This window comes from Staurois parvus, unplaced genomic scaffold (genome assembly GCF_062004578.1).
Source record: "Staurois parvus isolate SC_StPar_1 unplaced genomic scaffold, SC_StPar_1.0 ptg000920l, whole genome shotgun sequence".
Taxonomy (NCBI): Eukaryota; Metazoa; Chordata; class Amphibia; order Anura; family Ranidae; genus Staurois; species Staurois parvus.
In genome coordinates this window covers 102959-125235 of record NW_028318716.1, presented here as the reverse complement: position 1 = coordinate 125235, position 22277 = coordinate 102959, and the positions used below count along the sequence as shown (strand labels likewise).

At 44.4% G+C, this 22277-nt stretch overlaps 1 protein-coding gene across 7 annotated transcripts in view; it reads right to left on the bottom strand.

Annotated features, from left to right (window-relative positions):
• Positions 1-22277, bottom strand: part of QRICH1 (glutamine rich 1) — a 78971-nt gene that overhangs the window by 8631 nt on the left and 48063 nt on the right. For all 7 annotated transcript variants that reach the window (XM_089656597.1, XM_089656599.1, XM_089656598.1 and 4 more), the window contains 3 exons: positions 10206-10377; positions 4870-5024; positions 2315-2429 (listed from right to left, as the gene is read on the bottom strand). In XM_089656597.1, coding sequence (XP_089512723.1) covers positions 2315-2429; positions 4870-5024; positions 10206-10377 — 442 coding nt within the window. The remainder of the gene's footprint in view (positions 1-2314; positions 2430-4869; positions 5025-10205; positions 10378-22277) is intronic.

Below are 22277 nucleotides of genomic sequence, written 5' to 3'. Positions count from 1 at the left end.
CATTCCAGTGAGGAACCACCCAAGAAGCTGCAAATCTGTAAAATCATTTATTCTAAACAAGACTTGAGCATGCGCTGTGCGCTCTCCACCCGCTCCTATGGAAGCATCTGCATTTCATGCTCTGGCGGTGTACGAACCCTTTATGGATTTGAGTTCAGGATGCACAGCGCATGCGCGGGTCTGGTTCACAAGACTTTGACAAGGGGCTTTCCAGTATCGTCAGCGATATCTCACTGGACTGGGAACACGGGTGCATAGAGGACTGCCAGAGGGCCGAGGACACAGCAGCCTACAATACAAGTGCAGTTACACGTTATAAGGCCTCGTTCACACTGGCATTCCTGCATTTATGCCTCCCAGATCACTTTTTCCTGCGTTTAGATGTTCCTGCCTTAACCACTTCAAGTCCGGACACTTTCACCCCCTCCCTGTCCAGGCCAAATTTCAGCGCTATCACAGTTTGAATGACAATTGCGCGGTCATGCAACACTGTACACGTATTCATTTTTTAGCATTTTTTTTGAGACAGATAAAACTTTATTTTGGTGGTATTTATTCACCACTGGGAGTTTTATTTTTTTTTTTTGCTATATAAATGAAAATGTCCAAAAATTTTGAAAAAAAAAAAAAAGTGTTTTTCTTATAAAATTTTGCAAATAAATAATCTTTCTTCATAAATCTTGGCTAAAATGTATTCAGTTATCTTTTTAGTAAAAAAATAAAATAACCCAAATTAGTTTATAATCAAAAATTATAATTTTTCAAAAATTTTTTACATTTTTATTTAATTTTTTTATATTATTTATTTTTGTTTAACATACTGTCACCCTAGCAGTACAGTGTCACTGTACTACTTGTGGGGGGTAATGACGTTTTTTTTGTTTTTTTTTTTAACACACTGATTGCTTTTACACCCATAAAGGCTGTAAAAGCAATAATTTCTCCTCTCTGGCTGCATTCTAGCAGCCATTGAGAAATACTGTGTGAGCTGTGATTGGTCACAGCTTGTCACAGGGTACAAGGCTGTTGTGAATAGCCCTGTACCATGTGATTTCTATGACCATTCACATATTTCACTAGTAGTAAGCAATGATGTCAGCAAGTGACATCTTGCTTACTACTATTCATGTGATCCCTGATTGACCCAATCAGTGATCACATGATCGGGACCCCACACAAGAGGTCCCATAGAGCGATTGGTGTCCGCACGCTCGCGGTGCCACACGCTCCCAGGGAGCACGCACAGGCTTGTAAATGTGGGCGCTGTTTATGTACATGGGCCACACGGGAAATGGGTAAAGCAGGTGTACATGCATTTAGTTGCATTTCAAGTGTCTAATTGGATCCTGGATGCACAGAATTTTATTTTCCTTACACTGACTGCACCTAAAAGGTTGGTAACCGCACGATGTAACCAGCACACCACTGAAAAAGCATTCTGTGCAACTACGGATGTATAGAAATGGCCTCTAAACACATAATTGCAGGTTTGTCAGTGTGAATGAGGCTTAAAGTAGAAATATATGCAAGACCTTTTTTTTTTTCATTTTGGGTAGAGTAGTGGAGGGTTATAACCCCTGTGGGTGTTCTGCTTTGCCATCTGTGTCCCAATGGGGAGATTTAACTTCACTTCCTATCTATCCTACAGCCAATACCGGAAGTGAGAGGAAATCTCTGAAAATTAAGGGAATCCCTTGGGCCCTACAGGTCACCCGAACTAGTGTCTCCATTGCAAGATTTCCTCAATCACTTTTCTGGGGACAACCCAAAATGTGGGATTTTTCAATAAGGGTGGACAGGACAAATAGTGAAGGGGAATCTCCATAACAGGGGGGCACAGACAGCAATTAAAACCTAATATGCTGTTTGATGTTACTGTTCTGTTTCATGTATTGTCCCCCCTCTATTGTACAGCGCTGAGCAAACCCTTTGGCGCTATATAAACTCGATAAATAAATAAATAAATATATGTTATTTAATAAAAAATTCTTTAACCACTTGTCAACCGCGCTATAGCCAAATGACGGCTACAGAGCGGTTGTCCAGTCCTGGGAGGGCGTCATATGACGTCCTCCCAGAATGTGCCCTCCCGCATGCCCCCCCCGGGGTGCACACCCGGCGATCTCCGTGATCGCTGTGTCCTACGGACACAGCTGATCACGTGATGTGGTAAAAGGCCAATCACAGCGGCCTTTTACCACATGATCAGCTGTGTCCAATGATAATTTGCTGGTACTATAGAAAATGAAATACACAAGATAGCAAGCTGAGAAGTCATAACGAACGCATGAGAGGTTTTGCAAGCCGATCTTACCAATTGGAGTGATTCGAGGCTGAAATGTCTTGAGAACTTGGTGGAGAAATTCTGTAAATTTAAGGTAGTAAGGATCTGAAAATATGTCGTCCACTCGTCCATTCTCACATAAGTACTGAAAGAGAAAACATGAGTTTTTAAAAAAAAACAAAAAAAAAAAATAAAAAAACCCACAAATTTAGTATGAAGATAAATGCAGAGTAACTATCAGAAAATATTTTCCCTTATTCAGATCATCCTGAGATTCATGCCAACAATCACCATGCTCCAGCTGTCATTTTTGGGTTCAGACTGGCAGAAATTGTGGAAGTAAAGTGAAAGATTTATTAACCCCCCCCCCCCCAAAAAAAGGACACACACAACAAAAGATTAGCAGTGTTCATCCTGAGCCTTGAGCCTCATAGCTGCAGTGTGAGACCTTAGGCACTGCTGCCTCTGACCAGCAGTCTCAGGAGATTTAGAATGAGATTTGCTGATGTCACTGCTGTGCTGCTCACCGTTCTCCTTGCTGGAGAGTAAGCGGTACCCAAGGACCTGCAGTGAAAAAATCCTCTGCCTTTTCATTCTGCGAATCTGTGCTTTCTGCACCTCTCCTGCTGCTTCTCACAAGGCAGCAGCTTTGACATGAGGAAGCAAAGCCCTCCCTACACCAAGATGGCCACCTTCACATAAATACCGTGCAGAACAAGGCATCGTAAGTCAGCACTGGTGAAAACATCAGCTGCACAGAGACCAAGGACAATACTGATAATTAGGCATTTACTCTCATTTTTTGGGCACTACTTCTACAGTTCTGGGAGTGATCTTTAAATGTCTTGTTTATGTGCTTAGATGCGTAGATGAGCTTAAAACTACAAGCATTAATGTATATTTGTAAACATTTTGGATGTATTGTACTTTGGTGATCTCAGTTCAATTTACATGAACACAGACTAAGCACCAAGCATACAGCATCCCCCTCAACAAGACAAAAACAATGGTGAAATGGGTATTTATGTAAGGACGTACAGGCGTACCTCGGCTTACGAACGCCTCGGTTAATGCAATTTTCGGCTTACGAATGAAAATCCATTGAAAATAACGCCTCGGTTCACAAATTTTTTTCACAATACAAAGTTTTTGTCGGCGCTGATGTTTAATTGCAATTGCCGGCTTTTTTTTTTCCCTACACTATAGCTCACAGAATTAGCTGTCACTTTTCCTGGAGCTAAAGGAAATTTTGTTTCTTTAATCTTTGGAAACAAACTAAAAGGAAACATTGTTTCTTTTTGGGGAAATAAAGTAAAAAGGAAACTTTCTTTTAGCTGGGCGGAAAGTCACAGCTGATTCTCTGAGCTACAGTATAGTGAAGTTTTACTATTTTCTGACCTGAGATTCATGCCAACAATTAATTAGTTTTCAATGCATTCCTATGGGAAACCGCATTTCAGTTTACAAATTTTTCGCAATATGAAATGTCCTGGAGAACACATTTAATTCGTAAACCGAGGTACACCTGTATCTTCTAATGTCTATACACTTTGCCCAGGTTGACAAATGCATCCATCGCAATGCGCTGCATGCAACCAAAGCCTTAGAGCTGCTCTCATTTGCCCGGCATGTACAGGCTGGATCAGGAACGCGCACGTAATCCAGCCTGTTAGGAATGGGCATGATCCTGCCCCCTGCTGATCCACACTGTCACTGGCTACAGCAGGATTTTGTCAGCAGGTCCTGGCCAATGATTTATGGCTCAGACCTGCTGATCGGCTCTAGCCAATCACAGCACAGAGTCCTGTGTTGACAAACACACAAGGCTCTGTACATAGATCAGCGATCTGGCTGTTTCTTCTCCCTGCTTTGCAGCCAGATATGTTAGTAAAAGAAGCACATATTACACTTGATAGGCACACAGTTAATGCCTTGCTTGCCCCCTGATGTTAACCCCTTCCCAGCCAGTGTCATTAGTACAGTGACAGTGTATAATATCACTTATCAATGTATTAGTGTCACTAGTGAGGTCAGTGTCAGCAAGTGTACCTCCAAGTGCGGGTCTGTTGGTGCCAGATTGCCAGCCACACTATCACAGTCTTACTATAAGTCGTTGATCACCGCCGTTACAGCATTAGCGTCATAGCCGCCTAAATTCCAGTTTATATCCCATAGTTTGTAGACGCTATAACTTTCACACAAACCTATTAATATACACTTATGGAGATTTTTTTTTTTAACCAAAGACACGTAACAGAATACACTTCAGCCTAAATTGATGAAGATTTTTTTTTCTTTTAATTAGATAGGTTTATAAAAAAAAGAAAAAAAAAAAAGAGAAAGTATTGAGGTTTATTTTTCAAAAATTAATTTTTCCCGTTTATATAATGAAAAACCCAGCGGTGCTCAAATACCAGCAAACGAAAGCTCTATTTGTGTGAATTTTTTTTAATATAAATCTTATTTGGGTACAGTGTTGAACAATTGTCAGTTAAAGTAGCGCAGTGCGGAATAGCAAAAAATGGGCTTGGTCATGAAGGGAGTAAAACCTTCCGGAGGTCAAGTAGTAACACATAGGTACTCACCTTTTGGATACAAAGCAAAATATAATATAGTACGTCTGCGTCATAGGGCTCTCCTTCCGCGTTACGAGCTTCTTTTGTCATAAGACACAAACCGTAATTCAGCTCTGCTACTGCGGAAGAGATGAGATCCTCCTGAAACCTCAGCAGTTGGCGCCCTACAGAAGACAATGTGTGAAATTTAGGAACAGCGAAGACTACGGACAATCAGAAAAAAAAAAAAAAAAAAAGGTAGATCAGTGTTGAATAGGACAGCGCTGTTGCCATTATCTGTGCATCAAATCCTTTAGCAATTTATGACACAGTGGCTAATATGGCCACAATGTCAGAGGAACGGCGTGAACAGCAGCAATAAAAGCTTGAAAGAAGTATTCAATCTTCAAGTCTTTCCACAGCTATACAGGAAACACAGATGCCATTGGATTTTGATGAAATGTTTTAAATACTCCCAGGATCAGGGCCCTCCTATCCCTCTTGTATTGAACTGTATTGTTGCTGTATTGTCTCCCGTTATATTGTAAAGTGCTGAGCAAACTGTTGGCGCCATATAAATCCTGTATAATAATAATATATAAATCCTGTATAATAATAATATATAAATCCTGTATAATAATAATATATATAAATCCTGTATAATAATAATATATAAATCCTGTATAATAATGATAATATATATAAATCCTGTATAATAATAATATATAAATCCTGTATAATAATAATAAATGAGACAACCTTTGTTCTGAAGTCCATACGTGCTGTAAATTTTAGCATATATACTTTTTATATCTACAACCCATGATACATTAGTGTGATGGTCAGTGGGAAGAATGCTCCTTACACTTGTGGTCATTGGGAAGAATTACCACCTTACAGAAAGCCAAGATCAATGGTGTCAGTGGGAACTTATCTGAGAGGCAGAAATTGCTCATTGCTAAAGGAAGCCCGAGCAACCTCTGGAGGAACCCTGAGCTAGATGGTTCTACTGGGAATGATTTCGATTGACTACTGAACATTTGCAATTTTGAGCAGCCCTCTCTACTTTTATGTTTGATCGGTCCATGGGACGCCCTCTCTGACCCAACCCCCCCCTTTTATGGGACGCCCTCTCTGACCCTACCCCCCCCCCCCCTTTTATGGGACGCCCTCTCTGACCCTACCCCCCCTTTTATAGGACGCCCTCTCTGACCCTACCCCCCCCCCCCTTTTATAGGACGCCCTCTCTGACCCTACCCCCCCCCCCCCTTTTATAGGACGCCCTCTCTGACCCTACCCCCCCCCCCCCTTTTATAGGACGCCCTCTCTGACCCTACCCCTTTTTTTCTAATACGCCCTCTCTGACCCTACCCCCCTTTTTATGGGACGCCCTCTCTGACTCTACCCCCCCTTTTATGAGACGTCCTCTCTGACTCTACCCCCCCTTTTATGAGACGCCCTCTCTGACTCTACCCCCCCTTTTATGGGATGCCCTCTCTGACTCTACCCACCCTTTTATGGGACGCCCTCTCTGACTCTACCCACCCTTTTATGGGACGCCCTCTCTGACCCTAATCCCCCTCCTTTTTATAGGACGCCCTGTCTGACCCTACCCCACCTTTTATAATACGCACTCTCTGACCCTACCCCCCTTTTTATAGGGCGCCCTCTCTGACTCTACCCACCCTTTTATGGGACGCCCTCACTGACCCTAATCCCCCCCTTTTATAGGACGCCCTGTCTGACCCTACCCCCCCTTTTATAGGACGCCCTCTCTGACCCTACCCCCCCCTTTTATAGGACGCCCTCTCTGACCCTACCCCTTTTTTTCTAATACGCCCTCTCTGACCCTACCCCCCTTTTTATGGGACGCCCTCTCTGACTCTACCCCCCCTTTTATGGGACGCCCTCTCTGACTCTACCCCCCCTTTTATGGGACGCCCTCTCTGACTCTACCCCCCCTTTTATGGGACGCCCTCTCTGACTCTACCCCCCCTTTTATAGGACGCCCTCTCTGACTCTACCCCCCCTTTTATGGGACGCCCTCTCTGACTCTACCCCCCCTTTTATGAGACGCCCTCTCTGACTCTACCCCCCCTTTTATGAGACGCCCTCTCTGATTCTACCCCCTTTTATGGGATGCCCTCTCTGACTCTACCCCCCCTTTTATGGGATGCCCTCTCTGACTCTACCCACCCTTTTATGGGACGCCCTCTCTGACTCTACCCACCCTTTTATGGGACGCCCTCTCTGACCCTAATCCCCCTCCTTTTTATAGGACGCCCTGTCTGACCCTACCCCACCTTTTATAATACGCACTCTCTGACCCTACCCCCCTTTTTATAGGGCGCCCTCTCTGACTCTACCCACCCTTTTATGGGACGCCCTCACTGACCCTAATCCCCCCCTTTTATAGGACGCCCTGTCTGACCCTACCCCCCCCTTTTATAGGACGCCCTCTCTGACCCTACCCCTTTTTTTCTAATACGCCCTCTCTGACCCTACCCCCCTTTTTATGGGACGCCCTCTCTGACTCTACCCCCCCTTTTATGGGACGCCCTCTCTGACTCTACCCCCCCTTTTATGGGACGCCCTCTCTGACTCTACCCCCCCTTTTATGGGACGCCCTCTCTGACTCTACCCCCCCTTTTATGGGACGCCCTCTCTGACTCTACCCCCCCTTTTATGGGACGCCCTCTCTGACTCTACCCACCCTTTTATGGGACGCCCTCTCTGACTCTACCCACCCTTTTATGGGACGCCCTCTCTGACCCTAATCCCCCTCCTTTTTATAGGACGCCCTGTCTGACCCTACCCCACCTTTTATAATACGCACTCTCTGACCCTACCCCCCTTTTTATAGGGCGCCCTCTCTGACTCTACCCACCCTTTTATGGGACGCCCTCACTGACCCTAATCCCCCCCTTTTATAGGACGCCCTGTCTGACCCTACCCCCCCTTTTATGAAACGCCCTCTCTAACCCTACCCCCCCCCCCCTTTTTTTTTTCTTTTCTTCTCCCCATCTCTATTCTCATGAACTCTTAGTTCGTATATCCCATCTTAATGACCTACGTAATATCCTCCTCGTTACCCATAAAATTAATGAAAACTGGTGATCTCTGAATTCATCCATGCATCTGTGGACATTACCCTTCCAGAAAACCAAGGTGATACCAAACGCTCTTAAGAACATATGATACTGTGTATGAAAACATGTACGTCCCCATGATTATTGCTATATGTACCCACCATGAATGTCAAGTGAAATCTAACATCTGTCATTATATTGAATCATGATGTAAACCAATAAATAAATAAAAAAAAAAAAAAAAAGAATTTTGATGCGCGTTTGTGTGCATTTAGTGCATAGCAATGTGTTCCGTAGTGGTACTGACGTGCTTTTGGAAGTATTTTCTTCGTTTTCAATGAAGGACACAACAGAGAATACAAAAAGTGGAAGTAAAATTCCACCTTAAACCCAACCAAACGCTAAAACCTAGTCCCACCCTCATTCTAAGCCTAATCCATCTAACCCTGTAAAGAAAAGATGTGTATACTTACATATTCTAAGCTGGTCTGGTCTCCAGCGGCAGCATCTGTGTAGAGCAAAAGCAGCCAACAACGGATGCCCCATAGTAAGTCTATGAGTGACAACATCTCCTGTTCATTTCTCAGCCGTTGCCAGCCTTCTCTCTCTACATGGAAGCCGCCGTTGGAGACGCTTCAGAATAGGAAAGTATAGCAATCTTTTCTTTACAGGGTTAGCTGGATTGGGCTTAGAAAAGGAGGCTAAAAAGAATAATCAAAAAAAAAACTTGTGCAGACTCAACATGCGCAAATAAAGTGCAAACATGCTGATTCCTTGGTAATGGATTCCGTAATTACAGTGACAAGTGCTTCATAGAGCTCAGACTGGTGCCCCACATGGGATTTTACACTCACCATCCTGCCATGACCACCTATCTCTAGGTAGGTCACTAGCGCTTTGTTTGGGACTGACCCAAAATGCCACGTATTTATGGTACCAATGCTGTTACATATACTCCACAACGTTGCCAATGGTAGCCAGTATATATTCACCAGATGAGATATCGGGTTTTAACCAGTGATCCTATTTTTTGATTATTATTTTTAATTATGGCTATTATATTTACAAATCTGTTTTTGTGTGTCACATTCTGTGTGCGCAGTCTATATGATAGAGTTTTTTTTGTGTCTATTCAGTTCACAATTAGGACTGCTGCAACATAGGGTATTAGTATACACAGTATATTCCATGAGCGCAGCAGAATCCTTTTCCATTTCATTAGAAAGGAGGTTGACAGCAGGTTTAACGGAAGTTAGGTTTTGGGTGGAACTCCACTTTAACCTCCCTAGCGGTCTGAGTATGTCCATATTTCTGTGCTCAAAGCGGTACATTCTTTTGCATTGAAATATGTAATTTTTTTTTATTGCAGGCTGTAATTTTTAGGAATAACTCACTGAAATCTGTCCGAACAAGAGTCTAGTAAACATCCCGGGTATGATAAAATTTGAAACACGAAATCATAAAATTATAATTTAATAAATCATAAAAAAAAAATATAAAAAATTTATTTCAATAATATAATCAAACCAAAAACACTGAAATGTGAAATATAGCGCCAAGTTCGCACATCACTGAGCAAAGTCGCAGAATCGTTTTCAGTGTCTGATGAGGAATTTCCCCCACGAATCATTATCACTCAATTCTGCAAGTGGTTCTGATTTACTATCGCTGTTCTCTAGCCGGTCTAAAACCGCTTTTGACCTAAAGGGACGCTTTTTGGACGCCATGGACGTTTCTCAGTTTCCAGGCAGAAAGAACAGCAAAAATGCAGGCAGGGCGCCGGACAAAGCACTCAGGACAAAATGTATGTGAAATGGTTTGATACAGGAATGTTATACTATGTGATTTTAGTGTATTTAGTGAATGTCACTTTTTGTCATTTTCAAATTTCCCGCTAGTTCCGTCCCCCGTACGTCCCGACGTCGCAGGGGACGGAACCCAGATGACAGATGCCGGCATCCGCCGGAGGACATTGCTGGGGACACTGCAGGAGGGACATCGCAGGAGCGCAGGACAAGGTACGTGAAGAACAGATACCGGAGCAGCACCGCATGGTAAGCCCGAGTGTAGCTTGGGGTTACCGCTTTTGATACTGAAACTTTACCCCGAGCGACACTCAGGAATACCGTCAGGGAGGTTAATATGCCTCTCCTGTCCCAAGTGTTGAAAGTTCATAAATCAATGTTTTTTTTCACCATTTTTAAAAGTTCTGTACACGTATTTAACAATTAGTCATTTAATGCCAGGTAACAAATCTAAATATATAGAAACACCTACTTCCTATGGGTGCTAATCGGTTGCGAGAGTCTTTCTCCAACTCTGCGTTCTTGGTCTGTGCCCAGTTCTTCCAGACTTCCAGTCCTTCTTCTGGCTTCAAGGTGTTGGGTAGCATGAGCTCTGGGGAAGGCTGTGGAGGGGGCTCCACCTCTGTAACTTGTACAGGTTGACTCTAGGGCAGAGAAAAAAGAAAAAAAAAAAAAAAGAAAAAAACAAAAAAAACACAACACTGATTAGTCAAGCGAAGCAAGGTAAAGATTCAGGCCTTGTCACCAGGTGGGGGATCCAAGGTGTGGGCACTGCCATCTGAGGAATCCTCACCTCACTGAACGTGAGAAGCCTCTAATATCCTAAGCCATCTTTATATAAATCAATCATTTCTGTTTACAGAGCCGGCATATTTCACAGCCATGACTCCGAGAAGTATGGAGGGTAGTGTGAAGTATGCAGGAACACAATGCAGCCACAACCAATCATCGGTTTTACAGCATACATGTGGGCATGCCAGCCTACCATCACAACACTCACAAAATGAATCATTTATCATAATTATATCCTCCTAATTCTGTTCCTCCAGGCAAAAACTTTACAGTAGATGTAAACATCAACTGAATGACAACTGGTTTGCTAAATGCTGGGCATCAAACAATTGCCATTTTGACACCCTATGTTGCCTCTCAGTGCTGTAGATCCCCCCATAGCCATTTTGCCCCCACTTCCTGCGTACATGCAGCATTTCTTAGGTCGAGGTTCTCAACAATGAAAACAGGACCCTGTCTGCGGCTCATCTCTGCACCCTGTCTGCGGCTCATCCCTGCACCCTGTCGCCGGCTCATCTCTGCGGCTCACCTCTGCACCCTGTCTGCGGCTCATCTCTGCGGCTCATCCCTGCACCCTGTCTGCGGCTCATCCCTGCACCCTGTCTGCGGCTCATCCCTGCACCCTGTCTGCGGCTCATCCCTGCACCCTGTCTGCGGCTCATCCCTGCACCCTGTCTGCGGCTCATCCCTGCACCCTGTCTGCGGCTCATCTCTGCGGCTCATCCCTGCACCCTGTCTGCGGCTCATCTCTGCGGCTCATCCCTGCACCCTGTCTGCGGCTCATCTCTGCGGCTCATCCCTGCACCCTGTCTGCGGCTCATCTCTGCACCCTGTCTGCGGCTCATCTCTGCGGCTCATCTCTGCACCCTGTCTGAAACTCACCTGTCAATTCACCTCTGCAACACCTGACTGCAGCTCACAACTGTCATCAACCGGCCCTCTCCATAGTAACCCTCATCCACAACTTCCTGCAGCTCACCTCTGCACCCCCTGTCCACACCTGGACATTTAAAAAATAAGACCTTCCCCCGAAAATAAGACCTAGTGTGTTATTTTGAGCCAAAAAAATATAAGACCGTGTCATATCTTCGGGGAAACACAGATATATACATATATTGTTTTTTTTCTCTCTTTTTGGGTTGAGGCCCTGGACAATACCTTTGTTGCAGATTTTTATGTCTCTTGATTTTTTGAAAACACAGATATGAAAATTAAACTTGGCAACCCATGTCTCTGGAAGCTGCTGCTGAAGGCAATGAAATGAAAACTAGTAGCTTTTAATTGTGGAATTACTGGACAGAAAATGATATATATATATATATATATATATAAAAAGTTTGTGTTTTTTTCAATTGTAATCAAAATATCCAAGAAATATGAAATCCCATGCCTCTGGTAAACAAGCTAAACATTCCCTGTAAAATCTCAAGTACTATAAGGCATATGGTGGCCACAAAAAAAAACAAAACAAACACTAATGCTGGGAACACACAGAAGTTTTGTTTTTTCTCTCCCATTCAACCCAGCGGGCTTGAGCAAAAAAAAAAAAAAAAAACACACACAAAAATAACTTACAGATCACCGTAGTAACACATCCGATGTTAGTGCGGCAATCTCCCCGCTGAGGTATTGTGTTTTAGCAGGGGCAACACACTGATCAGTGCTAAGTTTTTTTTTTTTGTTTTAATATACTTTCCCATTTACTAATGATATACTTTCCCCATTTACGAATTACCGTATTTATTCGAGTATAACGCGCAAAATTTTCTACCAAAAAAAGAAATCAAAGTTTGGGTGCGCGTTATAAACGAGGGCTGGGGTGGGGTGACGCAGTGGCGGCCGATCCATTGAGGGCGCAGGCGCTCACTGTACGCGAGGGCGAAGAAAAAAAAAACGTCCCCTGTGCCGGCCCCACCCCTTTAAGGGGCGGTGAAAACAGGGGATCGGGTTTTTTTTTTCTACGTCCCCTCGTCGCGTACAGTGGGCGGCCCGAACTGGCGAGATGCACTGGTGGGGTGACGCAGTGGCGGCCGGTCCATTGAGGGCGCAGGCGCTCACTGTACACGAGGGCGAAGAAAAAAAAACGTCCCCTGTGCCGGGGCGCCCCTTTAATGGGCGGCGAAAACAGGGCGGCGAAAACAGGGGATCGGTTTTTTTTTTCTATGTCCCCTCGTCGCGTACAGTGGGCGGCCCGAACTGGCGAGATACACTGGGGGTGAGAATTCTTATCCGCTGTAACATATGGTCGCCTCTTCATTTCCTTTCCTCGCCTTGCCCACACGTTACGGTAAGCATTGCTGTTTTGCACAATTCAGTGTTCTTCATATTTTTGGTTCTTCAAAAAGTGAAACAAAATTTTATACCGATTTTTAATCAAAAATTAGGGGTGCGCATTATACACGTGTGCGCGTTATACTCGAATAAATACGGTATATACTTTCCCATTTACTAAAGATATACTTTCCCATTTACTAATGATACTTTCCCATCTATTTACGAATGATATACTTTCCCATCTATTTACTAATGATATACTTTCCCCATTTACTAATGATATACTTTCCCCATTTACTAATGATATACTTTCCCCATTTACTAATGATATATTTTCCCCATTTACTAATGATATATTTTCCCCATTTACGAATTATATACTTTCCCATCTATTTACTAATGATATACTTTCCCATCTATTTACTAATGATATACTTTCCCATCTATTTACGAATGATATACTTTCCCATCTATTTATTAATGCTAGCAGCAGCAGAATTAAAAATAGTCCATCTTGATTGAGAAAGCGAAGTTCCCCTTTAAAGTAGAACTATAGGCAAAACATTTTGGATAGAGTAGGGAGGGTTATAACCCGTCCGGTTCATTTTTGCCATCTGTGCCTCATTGGGGAGTCTTCCCTTCACTTCCTGTCCCAGAGCCAAAAAAGGAAGTGAGAGAAAATGCCTCCAAAGTGAGGGAATCCCTGGGTGTCCCCATTGGAAGATATCCCCAATATTCCTGTTCTGCAGACAACCCAAAATTTGTGAATTTCTTCACTTTTGGTGATAACAGAGTTATGGACCTTAGATTGTAAACTCCTTGAGGGCAGAAACTGATGTGAATGTACAATATACATAAAGCGCTGCACAAACAGACAGTGATATACAAGTACCTGTAATAAAAATAAACAGTAAACAGAACAGGGAGAGTTAATCTCCCCAATAAGGGCATAGACCCCATAGGCATTTACATTTCTAATCCCTCTCTATCCAAATCTATTAAAATGTTACCTTTACTTATATTTTAATTTTAATTTGTTAGGCTGGATTTATAACTGATCCTGGCAAAAACGCATGTTTTTACTGCAATTTCACTTTTTTTTTTTTAGACGACAAGTGACTCAAACGAACCGCGAATATGTTTTTGCTGCGTTTCCATTGATTTCAATGGGGAGCTATGTTTTTGGTGCATTTTTCTTTCAACCGCACCAAAAATACAGCAAGGATTTTAAAAAACTCACCTGACCTGCAATGCAGTGTGAAGAGTTCCATAGGAATACATAGTCACAGTTTTTCTTCCACTTTTATTTTTTTTTAAACGTAAAAGCGGAATAAAAATGCATCAGTGTTCAAGAAGCTTTATTGTGGAGTGAGGCTCCATTCACATTTGTGCAACTTGTTATGCGATTCTGGATACTAAAGTTGTATGACAAGTCGCACCCCATGTTTTTCAGTGACAACCGTTTAAATACTTTAACCCCTTCGTGCCCAAGGGTGACACAGATCGGAACGCCTAAGTACAATTTTGCAACTTTGACATGCGTTCGCAAAACCGTACATATCACCACAAATACTTTGTGCATACCTTATTTTATTCAGGACAAATTGGGCTTTCATTTGGTGGTAAATGCCAATAGATATCTCCCGATTTTTTTATTTTTACCAAAGGAAAACTAGCCCAAAATAGTAAAAAAAACAAAAACATTTTTTTAGCTGTATATTTCTTGCTACCACCAAAGATAATTTCTCCTGCTCCTGACAATACCACATGTGTGTATGTTACTTGCTGTTTGTACTCGTAGTACAGCCCAAAAACAATAGTGCCCAATTTTCTTTTTTTTTTTTTCATCCTGCCACTAACACTGTTATTGAAAAACCCGACCCCTCCCCTAAAATTTAAATAAAAAAAAAAAAAAAAAAAAAAAAAGGAGACCTTGACCTTTGACCCTGACCTAAATACTAACCCTGGCACAGACCCAGATCTAACCTTGATCTAGGTATTTTTGTTTATTTTTTCTATTATTTTTATTTATTTTTTACACACTTTTTTTTTCTCTCTGAAAAGGACAGAGATACAATGCATCTATATCCTCCATTCAGAGAGAAAACAAGGAGGGTGGGCTTCACAGTGACTGATCACTGTGATAGCCAATCGATCGTTAGAACGGGATCCGGGGCACTCCGTGACACCTCGGTCTTTGTGCAGTGTGGAGCGCTCCCAGCAGAAAGACAGGTACGCAAATTAGTGACCCCACGGTAAAAAAAAAATTCCAGTTCTGTGAGGCCGCTGATATGCATACCGTCAGCACCAAGGGGTTAAAAATATTCCTGCGCTACTTTTGTCCGAGTGCATGAAAGTCACACCTGAATGTTATACATGTGACAGTTGTCTATTATCATTGGTCAAAGTCGCACCCGAAACTCCGACCGACCTTCCGTGGAGGAAGGCACAACTGTGGAGCTGGTTTGGAGGTCCTGATCAAGGAGGGAGTGGAAGGATCATCGTAGCCCTGTATGGTGGAATGGAGGTCTGGAGGCTATAGAGGGGGTGTAGGATCCCTGAGAGGCCTACTATTCACCATTATCTGGTGAGTGCGGTTCATGTCGGTTTGCACTGGTGGATGCATATATCACAGAAGAATATTTCTTTGTCAAAGCACTTTGAAGTCTGGGAGGAATGACTTTTAATTTTCAGTTATGGACACGCTTAGTTTCTTTTGGACACTATAATATATATATATGTTATAACAATTATTTGATTTAGGTACTGTTTTGCGCTGTTTTTTTTTTTTTTTTTTAAATAAACCTGATGTCACGCTGACCTCAACTGATCACAAATGTCTGTCTGCACTCTTCCTAAATCTTGGAACCTATGAATGGCCACAATGGAACAATACCGAGCAGGTTCCCTTTAACAAAGAGACTCTTAGGTAACAAGTGGCATGTGAGAGCAGAAGTGTAACCTGAAAAGTGTTCAGTGGGTGTAAAACTCCGATTAATCCCCTGGAGAGCCTACGCTAGGATGGACTTCATCTTTCCCCGGGATTTTTCCCTCGCTGAGGAACAATCAACACTTTCTGCATGACAGAAACAAAATGCTTATTTAACCTTTTTTATGTTTTGTATTACACCATGTCCCAAGGAGAGCAGAGACAATAAAGATATAGAGAAACCTTGGCTATCTCAGATAACGTGAAGGGGACACGCAGGACTGGTGGAGGTTCAGTATTATGACTGCTTACAGTATTTAAAAAAAAAAAAAAAAAAAAAAAAAAAAGGTATTAAGCATTAAAAGTGGTTGTAAACCCTTACATATACCCAGTGAGGTGACTTGCCTCAGGGTGATACACAGAGATAAAACAAATCCTTCTACATAAAGTTGTACCAGATTATCTGCAGTACTCTTTTCTACAGCCAAAATTCAGAATTCATGGGCAGTGTAGCAATTGTACCCACAGAGATGGACGCGGTTCAACCATTTTGCTCCAACCCTCCATCTTGTCGATCTCTCTCCCCCTCTTTGCTTATCCCCCCTCCCTCTCTGTTGAGTGACATGTGGTCGGTGTGCGTTTGCAGAGATCACAGGCACCAAACTCAGTGGGAGGGCGTCCTGGCTATAAAACCTCACTAGCTGGGTGCCTCTCTGTCTAAGAAACTGTGCAATCTGGCATATCGTAAAAATATAAACCAAGTCCCTCACTGAACTTCAAAAGACCTTCCAAGGGGTCGTAAAAACAGACTTACTTTCAAAAACTCACTTTCTCATATAAGTTGGTATCTTCACGTAGGACATAATTACCTAAACATGGAGCCTATATTCGGAAGGCTCAATTTGAGACCATTCTCCTGGTATGTTACACCCCTTAGCTGGCATACCTAGAAAAGCAGAAAAGTATATCTCCTGAACCATTCAAGTGTATATGACATGTGTCATCTCTAACCATTCCGCAGATGCGGCTGAGTATTAATATACTAGTGACCAGGCCGGTAAATGCCCCGAGAATAAGTTATGAATCTTAATGGCAGCTATGAGAGTTTCTGGTTATAACTTAAGTCTCCACCTACACTCCCCTCCCCTAAAGGAAACAACTGGTTTACTCCCCAAAAGGAGACACCCTGCTGAGATTGTAGAAAAAGGCTGTTAAGCTTGGAGTTGGGGTGTGTGAGAGGAACAAAAGTCTCCCGTTTAACATCGAAACTAAGTGAGAGACAAGAAATCCTTTTTGAGCTCATAAGACTTGAAGCTGCTTAAACCAAGGCTGATTGGCAAGTACTTTAACCCTTTAAACTCCTTTGTTTCTCTTTGCTGTGCTATTGTTCTCTGTATATATATATATATATATATATATATATATATATATATATATATATATATATGTTACATCTTTTTTCTGTAAATATTTTTATCGCACCCTTTTGACCTTTTAGTAATAAATCTTACTTTCTGAAATTGTTGAACTGTTTCTAAAGCTCTTTAATGCAACTTACGAATTCCTGCCGCTGAAGAATGCTACTACGTGTGTGACAGTGCCTGCGGTGACAGTGGTATACAGACGATTATCTCAATCATTATAGTGTTATTGCTGATATTACCGAGTTTCCTCTTTCTCTGTACAAAAAGGAGGTGGTGGCAGTGTGAAGGGTTAATTGCGTAATTAACCTGACACAGTAACAATCGCTCCCAGGCTGCCAGTACACAGACTGTGGTCCATTAGCTGGAAAATCTGTGTGCAGGGCGCAGCTGGGCATGGTATTGTTACGCATGCGACATCGCAGTTTTAAATTGGCTAGTCCTTTGGTCACGAGTTTTGTGTGAAGGGCTGGGGTCTGACATTGCGATCGTCACAGGCAGCACAGTGGCTAAACGGTTAGCACTTCCGCCTGGCAGTACTCGGGTCGCTGGTTTGAATCCCAGCCACAGCACCACCTGCCTGGAGTTTGCATGTTCTCCCTGTGCCTGCGTGGGTTTCCTCTGGGTACTCCTGTTTCCTCCCACTCTGCAAAGACATGCTGGTAGGTTAATTGGCTCCTGTCTATATTGTCCCTAGTATGTGTATGTATGAATGTGAGTTAGGGACCTTATATTGTACACCCCTTGAGGGTTAGGGACCTTAGATTGTACGCCCCTTGAGGGTTAGGGACCTTAGATTGTACACCCCTTGAGGGTTAGGGACTGATGTGAATGTATAATATATATGTAAAGCACTGCGTAAATTGATGGCGCTATAGAAGTACCTGAAATAAATAAATTTATAAAGCTTGTCTGAGCTTTCAGAAGAAAGGATGTGGAGATTTGAAATTAAACACTGCGGAGCTCTGGGAGCCGATTAGAGGGGGAAGGGACACATCCCGCCTTCCACACAGCAACAGAGCTGAGGCTGGCAATCACAAGCTGTGGGCTGGAGCTCCCTCCCGTCACCTCTTTTTCTCTTGGTGTCAAGAAAAAGTATCAACAGTAACTAATGCAGACAGCGGAGGAAGGAGGCAGCAGACAGAAATGAGATTTAGTGCTCTGGATTAAGATACACATTACAGAGGGATATGCTTTGTTCATATTTCAGGTTTACAACCACTTTAAAAGTAAAAGTCCAAGACACAACTATTTAGTCCTAAAATTGCTTCCTCCCCTCTCCTAACACCCATGCCGATTAACCTGTGTAAGGTTTCATGTACACAAACGTACCCTGACCACCAGCCGCAGGAACCCGCAAATCGCCGCAACACGCGGTGCCTCAGTTTTGAATTTCACGTGGTCGGCGGTCAAAACGTTCCTATCCAGAACGCGATTCTGCCGCATTCAGGAGAGGAAGATTTAACCTCACCTAAAACACGCCAGCTCCTAAACGCTGCTAAAAGCCTATCTGTACATGGACACACAGGCGTTTATGGAGTTGGGTTTAGGAGATTTGGCAAAAAAATGCCAAACGCTCCCAAACTTGAGTTTAGCAGCAGCTTGTGTATATGGAGCCTAAGAAGGATGTATATGCAGTACTTACCTATTTTCAGCCCACTCCAGTCTGGGAACCTGATCTGGCTCCCATGTAACCCTAGGGTGACATCTGTGCGGGTGGCGCCGCTGCAGATCCGCACGAAAATCCGTGCAGCCGCACCACCCGCACAGAGAATTGCGGACCCGCGGGCGGGTGCCATTAGTTCTAATGACAGGCCGCCCGCACTGGAAAACGCAACTGCACTACGGATGTGTTCAACAGCTTGCAATCATTCTATAGTGACCAGCCTGATAATACATCAGTAACTGAGGATCGCACTGAAGGAAAGAACAGAAATGCTCGTCTCCCCTGTTGGCGCTGTTCAAGGTCTTCCAGTCAGAGCCGTAAATAGAGAATTACCCCAACAGCGAAGAATTCTTGGGATATTATCAGCTTCTTTCCCAGCCGTGCTCATTATGGAGGATTGCATTCTGAAAGCCATTCACTCAGAACATGTTACTGGCAGCAGTGACTGACCACACTGAATCACCTTCCTGTATCTGCTCACTTGTCCATGGCAGGGTGTCAATACTCCGGGGTGAGAGCTCGTCAGCCACTAAGCTAGGAATGAGGAGAAGCCAAGCCGCAGTCATGGTGGGAGCCGAGAAAGCATTCCCCCACCTAGAACATTGTATACTTTTCCTAAGAGAGATCCCGGAATTTTTGCCTATACTATTCATCTGCTGTGATTATAGCAAACCAAAGACATACAGAGAGGGAGAGCTTTAAAAGTGATATGAAAGGTATTTTTTTTTTTTAAAATAACAAACATGTCATACTTACCTGCTCTGTGTAATAGTTTTGCACAGAGCAGCCCAGACCCTCCTCTTCTCAAGTCCCCCACTGGCACTCTGGCCCTTCCTTCTTGTCAAGTGTCCCCACAGCAAGCAGCTTGCCATAGGGGCACCAAAGCAGGCTAGCCCTGGAGCCGCTGCTCTGTCTGTCCATTCAGACAGAGACACAGCTCAGCCCTGCCTCCCCTCTGCTGTCTTAGCCAGTGAGGAGATAGCGTCCCTGGAGAGCCGAGGCTCTCGTGCACAGGGCTGGATCGTGATGGGGCTCAGGTAAAGTATTAAGGGGGCTGCGCACAGGTTTTTTTTTTTTTTTTTTTTTTAAATCTTTATGCATATAATACATGAAGGTTAAAAAAAAAACAAACAAAAAAAAAACCTTGAACCTTTACAACCTACTTTAATTGCTCATACAAAATTTACAACATGCTTTCTTTCCCCCTCAGAATAGATGCAGGAACTCCCCCCTTCTGAGCCACTTCTTTGTCTCTGACCCCCCCAGCACCATTCCTTGGTTCCACCCCCTACCCACCTACAAGCACCATCCTTTGGTTCCACCCACTACCCACCTACGAGCCCCATCCCTTGGTTCCACCCACTACCCACCTACGAGCCCCATCCCTTGGTTCCACCCACTACCCACCTACGAGCACCATCCTTTGGTTCCACCCACTACCCACCTACGAGCCCCATCCCTTGGTTCCACCCACTACCCACCTACGAGCCCCATCCCTTGGTTCCACCCACTACCCACCTACGAGCCCCATCCCTTGGTTCCACCCACTACCCACCTACGAGCACCATCCTTTGGTTCCACCCACTACCCACCTACGAGCACCATCCTTTGGTTCCACCCACTACCCACCTACGAGCCCCATCCCTTGGTTCCACCCACTACCCACCTAGGAGCCCCATCCCTTGGTTCCACCCACTACCCACCTACGAGCACCATCCCTTGGTTCCACCCACTACCCACCTACGAGCACCATCCCTTGGTTCCACCCACTACCCACCTACGAGCACCATCCCTTGGTTCCACCCACTACCCACCTACGAGCACCATCCCTTGGTTCCACCCACTACCCACCTACGAGCACCATCCCTTGGTTCCACCCACTACCCACCTACGAGCACCATCCCTTGGTTCCACCCACTACCCACCTACGAGCACCATCCTTTGGTTCCACCCACTACCCACCTACGAGCACCATCCTTTGGTTCCACCCACTACCCACCTACGAGCACCATCCTTTGGTTCCACCCACTACCCACCTACGAGCACCATCCTTTGGTTCCACCCACTACCCACCTACGAGCACCATCCTTTGGTTCCACCCACTACCCACCTACGAGCACCATCCTTTGGTTCCACCCACTACCCACCTACGAGCACCATCCTTTGGTTCCACCCACTACCCACCTACGAGCACCATCCTTTGGTTCCACCCACTACCCACCTACGAGCACCATCCTTTGGTTCCACCCACTACCCACCTACGAGCACCATCCTTTGGTTCCACCCACTACCCACCTACGAGCACCATCCTTTGGTTCCACCCACTACCCACCTACGAGCACCATCCTTTGGTTCCACCCACTACCCACCTACGAGCACCATCCTTTGGTTCCACCCACTACCCACCTACGAGCACCATCCTTTGGTTCCACCCACTACCCACCTACGAGCACCATCCTTTGGTTCCACCCACTACCCACCTACGAGCACCATCCTTTGGTTCCACCCACTACCCACCTACGAGCACCATCCTTTGGTTCCACCCACTACCCACCTACGAGCACCATCCTTTGGTTCCACCCACTACCCACCTACGAGCACCATCCTTTGGTTCCACCCACTACCCACCTACGAGCACCATCCTTTGGTTCCACCCACTACCCACCTACGAGCACCATCCTTTGGTTCCACCCACTACCCACCTAGAGCACCATTTCTCGGTTCCACCCCTACCTAATATGCATGGAATTTGTTGATAACAAGAATAGCAGTAAAACCGATCCCCAACAGTCAGCAGCAATAGACCCCCACCAGCAACAATAGATTCCCCCAGCAATGATGGACCCCCACAACAAAATACCACCCCAGCAACAATAGACCCTCAGCAGCAACAGCAGATCTTCCAGCAGCCAGCATCAGTAGACTGACCAGCAGCTAGCAACAATAGACTTCTCCTTCAACAGTAGATCCCTTACAGCAATAATTGACCCCCAGCAACAATAGACAACCACACAATAGATCCACACCAGTGACAATAGATTCCCCCGGCAACGATGGACCCCCACAACAAATTACCACCCCAGCAACAATAGGCCCTCAGCAGCAACAGCAGATCTTCCAGCAGCCAGTATCAGTAGAATGACCAGCAGCTTGCAACAATAGACTTCTCCATCAACAGTAGATCCCTTACAGCAATGATTGAACCCCAGCAACAATAGAAAACCACACAATACATCTCCCAGCAGCCAGCATCAATAGATCTTCCAGCACATCCCAGCACCCCTTGCCATTACATACATGGAGGTGTCGTAACTGCGTTCCCGTTCAAAAAAAAAAAGCCCTGTGTGTATATGTATAAACACACACACTGTACATAAAAACTATGTATAACTGTATATGTGTATTATATGTGTGTACAGCTTAGTTTGACAACAAAGATTTCTTCGGATTGCCCATCAGTGT